General features: G+C 39.0%; 1 protein-coding gene across 1 annotated transcript; it reads right to left on the bottom strand.

Moving 5' to 3' along the window:
• Positions 1 to 3,017: 3,017 nt before the first annotated feature.
• Positions 3,018 to 10,522, bottom strand: LOC146556136 (uncharacterized). Its single transcript, XM_085249437.1, has 6 exons — positions 10,437 to 10,522; positions 10,257 to 10,358; positions 9,658 to 9,981; positions 6,490 to 6,630; positions 4,861 to 4,966; positions 3,018 to 3,398 (listed from the first exon to the last, which is right to left on the bottom strand). Exons 1-6 carry the CDS (start codon positions 10,498 to 10,500, stop codon positions 3,254 to 3,256), a joined length of 882 nt encoding a protein of 293 aa, XP_085105563.1. The 5' UTR covers positions 10,501 to 10,522; the 3' UTR covers positions 3,018 to 3,253.
• Between the last annotated feature and the right edge of the window lie 1,372 nt (positions 10,523 to 11,894).

The following is an 11,894-nucleotide window of genomic DNA, read 5'->3' as shown; positions in this document are numbered from 1 at the left end:
ATCAGCTATTCGAAACAACAAAATTGATGCTATCTCAGAGAGAACAGACAACCTTTAACCATCTTCAGCATTATGTCAAAAATGCTGATGAAACCAGAGCTGAAAAACTCCTGCCCTTCTGCACTGGGTCTTCTGTCATCTGTGTTGACAAAATTCTCACGTGCTTTAATGCTGAAACTGGGCTCAACAGAAAGCCTGTTGCTCACACCTGTGGAGCTACCCTTGAAGTACCATGCACTGACAGTTCTTATCCTGAATTTTGCACCGAGTTTGTCCTTTCCAGCAATTACTTTGAAATGCACATCATTTGAACTTGATGGGAGTACTAATGGTTACAGATGTAAATGTTATAATTATCCCTGAGTTCATATATTCTGTCTTTTTTTATTTGTCATTGAAGGATTTGATGCATTCATCGATATAGTGAGCTGTCATCAAGTTAATTTTCTGATGGTTTAGTTGTCTGTTACATCAGATTTCATAAGGACTGTTTACTTTTTAAAATGCTTTGAAAATGACTGCATGTTTCAGTTCTGTTGAAACCAGGTTTGAGGTTAGCATTAAAGGGACAGCTCGCATCAAAATCAACTGTACATATTGTCATTGTTTTGCCTTAGCTTTTGTTTTTACTCCTGCCATCAGCCCAAATAAAGGCTCGCTTTTGTTTAAAGTTCAGTTTCTCTCACTGTCTGCTTTTGGGTCTAGCGTACCCCGCCGTAACACACATTTTCTTTTGGCCTGCTGTTTATCCGCTTAAATTGTTTTGGTGTGAGTTGCCCAGTTTTGGGAGATATTAGCTGTAGAGATGTCTTCCTTCTGTTACAGTTTTTGCTCGTTGCTTGAACACTATAAACCCATGCTTAGACTAAAGTAACACAACTTGAAGCTTTTGTTACCATACCTCAAACACATGTACCCATACCTTAAACAAAAGTGCTGCTTTGCACTCTGGTTGCAATTATGCAACACACTTACTCCTTTATGCAACACACATGGTCCTGCATGCTACACTCTATTTCATACATAAGACACTTCGTTCAAAAATGAAATTTCAGGGTGCCATTTGGAAAACACATGTATCCAAAATACAAAACACATCGGGTAATTGCAACCACTCAAATATACACCTGAAGGCACTTACTTGCAAAACTGAACACCAATTAGCCAACCACAAAAAGCCCTCAGTTTAGCCATTTCAAGAACTTTGCAAGCATGGATGGAGGGAGAGCAAGAGGAAGAGGAGGAGGAGGTCAAAGAGGCCATGCACGGACCCATATTTCTGATGATATAAGAGCAACTTTGGTGGACCATGTCATCAACCACGGCCTGACTATGAGGGAAGCTGGGCAGAGAGTCCACCCACATCTAAGCCGCTTCACAGTGGCATCTGTAATAAGAAAATTCCAACTAGAAAACAGGTCTGTCTTCATCTCACTGCCTTCTACTCCACTCAGATGGTTTTATAGTACTGTTCTACAGTTACCATATCAAGTGTACAGCGTACTGCAGGGTGCTAATGCTCCTTTTGCAGCCAAAGTGGTAGTTTCTGTGAAACATACCATGATTACTTATATTGAAGTACAGTGTTGTACAGTGGATGACACAGTATATACAGTAAAGTACTGTAAGAAAAATAAGCAAACCGATGACAATATGTGGTTGTATTTCTCTAGAATGACTCGAAGACCTTCTGGGGGAGGACGCCAACGCCTGTTCACACAACGGCAGGAACTTGCCGTTGTGGACCTAGTGAGGGCAGACAATGCCATCCGTCTCCACCAGCTACGAAAGCAAATACTTGCAGACAGGCAAGTGTTCAACAACATAAACCATGTGAGCATCACCACCATCAGACGCATCTTGGGAAAACACAGCATCACCATGAAGCAGCTCTACAGAGTCCCATTTGAGAGGAACAGTGACAGGGTCAAAGGACTTCGAGCTGAATATGTACCAATATGCCTTCTGAATGAACAATGGAAATCAAAGACTGCAGTGCTTTATATAAAGTAGACTAGTGTGTTCCCCCTGCTCTGTAAGTGTTTGCATATGATGCAAGTATGTGTCATTTTGTCAACAGAGTTACATTTTGACAAAGGAATGTTAGGTTTTGATAGCAGAGTTTAGGTTTTGAGAGTAGAGTTTCAATTTGGTGCAGATGTGAATGGTATATTTCCCAGTGTTGTGTCATGTTTACTTGTGTTTAGGGTTTTGGCACAATGAGCAAAGTTTTGCAAAATGTGTTCAGGCAACGGGCAAAAACTGTAAATGAAAAATAAATGCACATTACATTTTTGTGTCTGATTTTTTTTTTTTGCTCTACATTAGACCTACATTTTTTTTTTTTTGCAGTATGCTTACCAGTCAGTAATGTTTTGGTTAAATTATAAAAGCATTTGTGTCTAAGTCTTAAAACGATGGTGAAATGTTTTAATTCTTTAAACACAGAGTCAAATTGACTGCTGACTCACTTTATATCCTGACATATGATTGAGATGGTTTTCATTATTTTATCATCTCTTGCACAAGTGAGTCTGTGTTATGTCATGTGAAAAGCCTTAACTTTTTTGACAGTAGAGACTTGAGAATGATGTTGCTCATATGAAAAGTGCATAAAAATGATCAGAAATAACAGAGTAAAAAAAACAACAACAACATTCTTCCAAATGGTGTTCACTAACATTTAACACAACAGCACCCTCTAGTGGAAGCGCTTGTCATTTCAAACTGTTCAAGAGGCGCTAGATTGTGGACAATGTTATACCAAAAATAAACAAACAAAACCAAAACAAACAACTTCAGATTTAAAGATTTTCCGTTTAAAAGCAAAGCAATAGTTTGTCAGCATTATTTTAAAATATATTCTCTCATACTCTTTTATATTCTCTGTTGAAATTGTTGCCTTTTTGACAGACACCAGTGAAGTAAACTGAAGTAACTGAAGTAAAGTAGTCTGCAGGCTCCCCCCCCCCCCCCACCCCCCAGCACTTTAGAAACTACAATCTTTGTGTGTTTACTAATAAACGACTGTGTTTGATTCTCTGAATTAAAAACTGGCTGCTGATTAAATGTTGTAACAAGAAATACAAACATTGGCTAATTTTTCCGTTAATGTAATATTGCAGATTTAAAAAGTTGCACTTATTTATAGTGAGAATAGAATTCATCATTAAAATGAAATTCAGAATAGAATAACAATCATAGCTAAAATTTCAAAGCATGTAAAAATATATGGTCTCGATGTAAAATGGTGTTATGGTATTTTTTTACAGATCCATTTCATAGAAGCTGTACATGAAATATCATTCCAAGTCCTCTGGTCTGCAGCTCTTATATGCACACAGTCTTCTTCACCATGCCGTGAGCCTCCATTATTGGGTTCATTTTTTGCCCAGTTCCTGATAGGACAATTAACAATAAAGGTGTTTAATGAGGATAAAAAATTAAATATGACACTCCTGACTCTACAGCTCTTTAGCTGTAGGAAAAATTGAGGTGAACAAATGCTTTTCTTAGGACATAGTTATGGAAGAAATAAGCCTACACAGAGTACAGCAAAGTCAAACACACTATTCCAGATAAAAATAATGCAGTGTATTAATGTGGTGGTTAGCACTGTTGCCTAGGTTTAAATCTATTGGCTACCAGAGTCCTCTCTGTGTGCAGTTTGCATTTTCTCTGCCTATGTGAGTTCTCTGTCACTTCCTCCCACAGTCCAAAGATGTGTGCTATCTTAATAGAGGAGAAAATGGATAGATGTCATGAAATATTTAAAACATTATAACTGAGTTCTTCTGTCAGCATGTGCCTAAAAGAAGTCAGTACAATCCATCTTTAAAGTTCTGCTCTTATTTTGGCTCATCCTACTGACATGTAGTCTAAGGAAATTGGAAAGAAAAGTGTCTGGACTTCTTTGAGTTGCTTGAAGACGTTTCACCTCTCATCCGAGAAGCTTCTTCAGTTCTAAGGTCAAATGGTGGAGAGTCCCAGATTTGCCATCACCAGTGTGTGAATGTGTGTGTGAATGGGTGGATGACTGGATATGTAAAGCGCTTTGGGGGACTACATTGGAGAGACCAAACAGCTACTTCACAAGCGCATGGCACAACACAGAAGAGCCACCTCCACAGGACAAGACTCAGCAGTCCATCTGCATCTAAAGGTCAAAGGTCACACTTTTGAGGATGCCAATGTTCACATTTTGGACAGAGAGGACAGATGGTTTGAAAGAGGAGTGAAAGAAGCATCTATGTCCACTGTGAGCGACCATCTTTGAACAGAGGCGGGGGTTTACGACACCAACTGTCTGCCATCTATAATCCAGTTTTGAGATTCTTCCCAGACGCCTCAACGCCCGCTCACATCCTGGGCCATCTGACCTCAGGAAATCACATGATAGGGTGGGGCCAGGTTTCACTATGAGCTCACCCGAAACCCTGGCTGATTGTGACCCACACCCATTTCCATACCTTGGCTCATGTGATTAGGTAGAGGATCATCAGGAGGTCCTTTTGTCCCTCTTTGGGGGGAAACTCCAACTGGGTTTAAATCTGGGACTCTCCACCATTTGACCTTAGAACTGAAGAAGCTTCTCGGATAAGAGGTGAAATGTCTTCAAGCAACTCAAAGAAGTCCAGACACTTTTCTTTCCAATTTCCTTAGACTACATGTCAGTAGGATGAGCCAAAATAAGAGCAGAACTTTAAAGATGGATTGTACTGACTTCTTTTGGGCACATGCTGATGACCTGGATGACTGAGAACCTTCACAGACCTACTGACATGTAAGCTCTATGTTCATGAGAAAACATCTGCTAGAAATTCAGTAAAAGTAATAAACTGAACCACAGTAAAGACTTACGCCAGAGTGAGTGGAGTTCCATCTACCCATTTCCACAGTCCCTCCATTCCATAGTCAGTCAAACCAATCCAAGTGTTATCGTTGATGATTGTAGCGAGAAAGTTCTGTTTAACATGCAAAAAAAAAATTTGTTTATTTTTTAAACAGAATTTAGGGTGTGCTGTTTTTTTGAAGAAAATTCTCAATTTCTTTGACACATTTCTCACAATCAGGTAAATATTTTTTCCTTCAGTGCAATGAGCTAACAGGAACCTGAAAACTAACACATGTCACATCAAGGTGGAGAACCAGTGTGTACATCACATTCATCTTCTGCTTTTTTACATTCTGTTGTCTTTTTCTGCCTCCACACATCACGTTTCTGATTGTTCCGTCGTTAGCTGGCTGACTGCATAAAATATTTATCTAAGCAGACTTGAGGTTTCAATAAGTCATATGTACATTCACAGAAAAGTACAGATTGAGAGGCACCCTGAACCAAAACGGATACTGCAGCATTCTGCAGTGCCATGCAATACCCTCTGGTATGCACCTAGTTGGTCAGGGGTTCATCCTAAAGCAAGATAACGATCCAAAACATGAGTCCAAGCTATCCCAGAACTACCTCAATAAAAAATAACATGATGGTAAACTTAAAAACATGGAGTGGCCAGCACAGTCTGCAGACTTAAACTCCATAAAGCTGGTTGGGGATGAACTGGACAGAAGAGTGAAAGCAAAGCACCTACAAGTGCCTGTTTGATATAACGATGTGGATCGGATGGCAATATGAAAACGTCTATTGTTTCAAATTATGCTATCGCTTGTTTTGTGGTGTTGCAAAATAAACTGTTAACGGCAATATTTTATCATTTTGATGGTTTCTTAAAGTTCTCTCTTTCACTTATATTTAAATTAACCACACTACGGACGGAGAACCGACTGTTTTTATGCGTTGTAGTTAGCAACAACATGGGTAAAACCGTCACGTGGCTCTGCCGTCTGCTTGTTTGTTTTCCACATAAACCTTTCACAATAAAGCTGAAGATCCTATTGAGATTTTTCAAAATGAATCACATGAAATAGTATGCAGAGTGTTTACAGATGAGAAGCTAAAAAGAGCCGTCAGGTGCTAAAAAAATAAACCTTAGAACAGGCTCTTGCCAGCAGCACGTTGTGTAATAAATACAAAGAAAATTGCGGCCGTTTCAACTTTTGCAACAGTCAGTCCAGCTGAAAACACTTCACCCAAGTCGGGTTGCCCGAGCTTCACAGAATTTACAGAAAATGTTACATTTTTGTGATTTATATCGTTGGATGATAAATGTCTTATATCGGGATATGAGATTTTGGTCATATCGTACAGCCCTACATGGGTGTGTTCAACTGTTGTATCTGCCAAATGAGGCTACTTCGATGAGTCTAGAGTTTAGAATACATTTTGATTCTGTGATTTCTTTTTTCACTCAATTGCTTATTTGTGCTATGCTTTCATTTAAGACTACAATGAGACATTAAATAGCATAATTTTTAATAAACAACTAGAAAAAATGTGTGTTCTAAAACGTTTGACTGGTAGTATATATATATATATATATATATCTATATATATATATATATATATATATATATATATATATATATATATATGTTCTTCAGAGTTCTTCATCACCACCAGATCTGCCCCTTTGCCTCTACAGTCCTGTCTAGCTTCACCCCAGTTACCAGATCTTACAGAGAGGAAATAACAACTACCACTGAATATGCTCCATCCTGTGGGACACGTTTTTTCTGGAAGAAACATCAAACAAGAAACATCAAACAGTAGTTTTAATAGTTATTAACAGTACCTATTACTTATTATGTTAATATAAATTAGTTTTATATTAACATATTTTGTCAGTTAGATCAACTAAACATCACATGTCCTGCTGGAGAATCAAGATAAAACAAATTGTGTCATAAAATAAAATTGTGAAAGCACTAGAACCAAATTGTTTGTGTGCTCATTTTGATGAAGGATGTGACAGATCTAAGTTACCAGTGTTACACACCACACTTTTCACATATTTTTCAGCCTCACATTTGAAAAAAAGCAGTCCTACATATTTATTTAATATGTGGATTGAAGGACATATCCAGGTCAAAAATCACTCCAAGGTTCCCCACAGTGTTACTGGAGACAAAAATAATGCCATCCAGAGTAAGCATTTGGTTAGCTATCGTATTTCTAATCTTTTTAGGGCCAAGGACAATAACCTCAGTTTTATCTCAATATAGACGGAGAAAAATTAGAGTTTATCCAGGTCTTTATGTCTTTAAGACATCCCTGCAGGTTAACTAATTGATGTGTGTTATCTGGCTTCATGGATAGATAAAGTCAGGTGTCATATGCATAGCCATGAAAATGCATGCTATGCTTTCTAATGATACTGCCTAAGGAAAGCTTGTATAATGTAAACAGAATTGGTCCTAGCACTGAACCCTGTGTATAAAGAGGACTCTCCATTTGCATCTCCTCCTGTGGCCAGTTTATTATCCCAGAAGGGTATCTGACAACCAGCAGGGCATAGGCTTGATTGCTTATATCTTGTTCTTCCTGTTCAGCTGACTCCTCAGGACAAGCCTTACTCTCTGCAGTTATTTGGTTGCGGTTTTCCAAGAGGCCTCTTCGTGTTTCCCATTTTCCTGTGGGATTCTCAGGTACTTGTAGCGGTCCACAATGTCTGCAGCACTGACTTCTGGTAGTGCAATCCCCTCATTTCTAACTACCTTCCCTCTCTTTGTTACCTTCCGACTACATAGGCTTATGCAGAATAGCAGTGGAGTCACAGCATCTCTTTGGTAAATCTCGCACTTGATGATGACTTGTACAGTTTGCTTGAAGTTGGCCTGTAGTGTTGTTCTCCACATCTCCACTGAATTCCTGATGAAGGCTCTTAGGGTCCTGGTGGTTCTGGGCATTATAAGATCCATTTGTGAGGCATTGAGTTTATTGGCTTTCTTGCAGTTAATCCAAGAGATGCAAAGGTTGGTCAGCCTGGTCTTGCCGTATTGAGTTACTGCTTTTTTTCCTAACAGTTAGCTAAGACTGTGAGTCTTTGCTTGGCACGCAGTTTTTAGTCAGGTATGGACACCTAGTTGTACTTCTTAGGAACCCCTCTCTTCATCACTCCTTTCAGCTGTTCTCATAGTGGGCTAACTTCTGTCTGTCTAACTCTCTGTGGTTTCAGTGATGGTTACAGTAGGCATTATGCATAATGCTAAATTCACATCTTCAAATAGACTTTTGGAGAGTACTTCACATACTAATGGTAATCAGCCACTGAGGCACTGAGGGTCCAGGTTTCCACCATAGCCCTGATCTTCTTGTAACACAAAAGGACCTGACGCACATAGCATTGCAAGTTTTCAAATGTTTATTTGCAGTGTTTTTCTTGTTCCTTTCGTCTGCATGGATTTCCAGCTTCAGATCGGCACACACCTCACAGTTCTCTTGTCAGGTCCCGCCGACCTACTCAAGTAGGGAAGGCATGATTAGATGATGGAGACCATCATCATGACCTGCACTGATCTGACACCACGCCATAAACACATTGCTTCACCCCTCCCCTGCAGCTGGGCCACAAACCACATACACACTCTTCTCCTTCAGGTGCTCTCATATTCCACACCTTGAATGCACCAGTTGTTCTTGGGGCTTGGAGTGTCAGTCTCGGAGTGTGGGGATTATGATATCTCCATCCTGACCTGACATCCCGGTTCCCTCTCTCCATAGCGTTTGTGTTTTACCTTGTAAATCTCTAGTTGTGATAGCAGGTGCTTTTTCTAGTTGTTCAAATACTTAGCTAGTAGTTGTTTTGATTTTAAACTAGATGTCTTTTCTTTTTGTGTAGTACTCTTTCCAAAGTCAGTACGATTTTGATAAAAGTAGAAAACTATTTGATATTCGTCTTAAATTAATGTTGAAAAGAAAAAAAAGTTTTGATTATCTGAGTGTCTTTGTTGTGAATCTGTGTTATGAACAATGCCTTAACTGTTCTGAGGTCTGCATTAACAGTGGCGAGGCAACGAGACTTTCCAGCATGACCCACCGTAAGGAAGAGGCAGTAACAGTTTGACTGAAAACTGTCAGAGATTTACAGTTAACAAACAGTCAGGTGAGTAAACAACACTGAGACACTTGAGATTGATAATGTGCGGCACGGGTGAATCTCAGACAGAGAGACACACCGAACTGCAGTATTCGTTTACTTTTATAGGTTACATCGTCAATATGCAAATATAATCACATTTCCTGTTACGCAGGTCCTGATGCTGTCTGTGTGTAAGCTGTGTGTGTGTGTGTGTGTGTGTCATAAAGTGTGTGTGCTACAAGTCAATTTCTAAGAATAAGATAATGCAAGTCAACTTCTGCGGATGTGTATTTCTGTACTCATCTCTTGCGGTAAATGTCACAGAGTCACAGGGTCAGCTTCCTGTTTCAACAGAAAACTGTGTCTGGTGAAATATGTGAACATAAGTATAACATAACATTTGAAGCATAATCAAATAAAACATTAAAAACTCCCTGACAAAAACGATAGGTTATTTTGGCATTTCATCCTTATTATTGAAATAGTATTTAAACTTCATTCATCAGAATTTCAACTTTATCCTCAAAATTTTAGATTTAAATATAAAAATTCAAAAATTCTATTCATTAAGGCACAAAGAGACAAGGACTTTTCACAATACCTGGAAAGTGAATCCTTGTTTTTCATTATTAACTTTTACAAACACACACAAGTAATTTCAACAGGAAATACACATACTCACTCTGCTTTGACAAACTCTGAAGCCGTTCCAACTCATTTGCCTTTTCAGCAAGGTTGGCCTGCAGAAGGTCTCTCTCCTCAGTCATGGAGGAAAGCTTGTTTCCGGTACTGGACAGATTTGCCTTAAGAAGGTCTCTCTCTTCAGTCATGGAGGAAAGCTTGTTTCCGGTACTGGACAGATTTGCCTTAAGAAGGTCTCTCTCTTCAGTCATGGAGGAAAGTTTGTTTCCGGTAGTGGACAGACTTGCCTTAAGAAGGTCTCTCTCCTCAGTCATGGAAGAAAGTTTACTACTCACAGCTGAGACATCTGCAGCTGAATCATGAACTAAAATAATTGGAGATGCATGTTTTTGAGACACAGAAAAAAGCTTGTGCATAAATTTTTATAGTTTTTAGACCAAAACTAAAGTATTTCAAATTTGCCTGTAGGCAATGAAAAATGTTCTTAAACTGATATTTATGATAGTGTACTCTATGGGAGAGTATGAGTGTGTGTGTGTCACAGTTCATTCAGCATGGTCTGAAACCATCCAAAATACAAAGTTCAAGACATTTTATTCTGTTCATATGTGGGCTCATGAGTGTTAGAATCAGACTCACAGTAAACACCAAGGGTGATGAGTCCGATTAGCAGGAAAAAACTCAGCAGGCCCAAACAGGGAATCACACCTGAGTGGAAACTCCTCTTATAGTTCCTTGGACCTGAAAAGAGAAACAAACACTAATGAAGTGGAAAATAGTTATGACTGATGATAAAAATATGTCTACTCTGTTTCTTACCTGTGCAGTTTTTTGCATTGTCAAATTTGTCATACTCAGTATTCATATAAATTTCCTCCATCATTTGTTAGAATGCCAGATATTCCTGAGATGGTCAGCTCTGCAGAACAGGCCAGCAATACTGTGAATGCGTCATTAGTTTCAATTTCTTCTCTTAATAACTTTAGGGGAACTAAACTTATCACAGTAATAGCTGGGCGATGTGAAAAGAAACAAAAATATTTTTTTTTCTGAGGAACTTTCAGTTCCCTAATACAAACCAAAAGTGATGGGAAACAAGCTAACACTGTGGGAATTAGAAGATTCTTCATGTGAATCGTTATACAAGTTGCACATTTTGCAAAACACAAGTGGAAACTTAGTCACATAGTTTTGATGACACCATTTTTGCTGCTGCAAACCGCACCAAGGTTTTTCTAGTGCACTAAAATTCAAGCACGAAGGGAGAATTGAGAAGAATACAGAAGTACAAATACTTGATTTTGCACAACAGAGCAGATGAATAAACACAGGGTAACACACATATAAAACAGTGGAGGAAGGTGCACACAATTAAAAAAAAATCTGAAAGAGATAGGAGACTGCAAGGTGACTTTGGAAATCAATTAGAGGAAGCGAGTGAAGACAGAGGCCAGATTTAAATGATGGAAGCTGAAAACGTATGAATATTGCGAAGAATTCAGGGAGGAGCTGAGACAGGTTCTGGGTAATAATGAAGGGTTACCAAATGACTCAGGGATTAGAGTATAAATGGTGGTTGTGGTGTAGAGAGAGGAAACAAAACAAGAAAACCTGGTGATGGAATTAAAATGCCCTTTGAGGAATTTGCCCAGACAGACTTTTTCCAAAGGCAACTGGATGCTACCAGGAAGAGGTCAGAGGAAAGGATGGAGGAAAAGAGGAAAAGGCCAGAAACCCAACTAACAGGCCGCCTCTGCAGGTTCTGCCACATGAACCTGAAACAGGGCCCAAATAGCCCACATGTTCGCACGGGCTTCCCTGGAGTGGCAGGGAAATATATCTACTGCCCTTCAAAAGTGCAATCTCTGCACAGGCACAAGGGCATGGCCAAGGAGATTACCTGGAAGGAGTTTCAGGAGTCTCCTTTCTACGAGGCAGAGAGACAAAGATGGGTGGAAGAAAAAAGGAAATAGGGGAGAAACTGTTGATATTGTACATAAGATAGTTTTGTTCTAGTTTTGTAGTGTTTATTTTGTTTAAATAAATAAAAACTGATTGTAAATATAAAAATGTAAATAAATTGTGTTCTGTAAAAATAGCAGCACAGCTCTCTTCTTTATAACCTCTTAGAGTTCACCTGTATGTTTACATATCTGTGTAAGCTTACCATCAGGTAATCAGTTTTAAGAAGCTGTGAGTGCTGCCCTGAAAGCTTACATATTATTTCTAAATCACTTCATGTAATGATAACAAGCCATCCTTTCTCTAGTGAGGCCT

Source organism: Mchenga conophoros, linkage group LG16 (assembly GCF_057382185.1).
Source record: "Mchenga conophoros isolate Kocher_MC1m ecotype Shallow Benthic linkage group LG16, M_conophoros_male_GT1.1, whole genome shotgun sequence".
Classification (NCBI taxonomy): domain Eukaryota; kingdom Metazoa; phylum Chordata; class Actinopteri; order Cichliformes; family Cichlidae; genus Mchenga; species Mchenga conophoros.
Note: the sequence above shows the minus strand (reverse complement) of the source record. Positions and strands in the feature narration are given on the sequence as shown.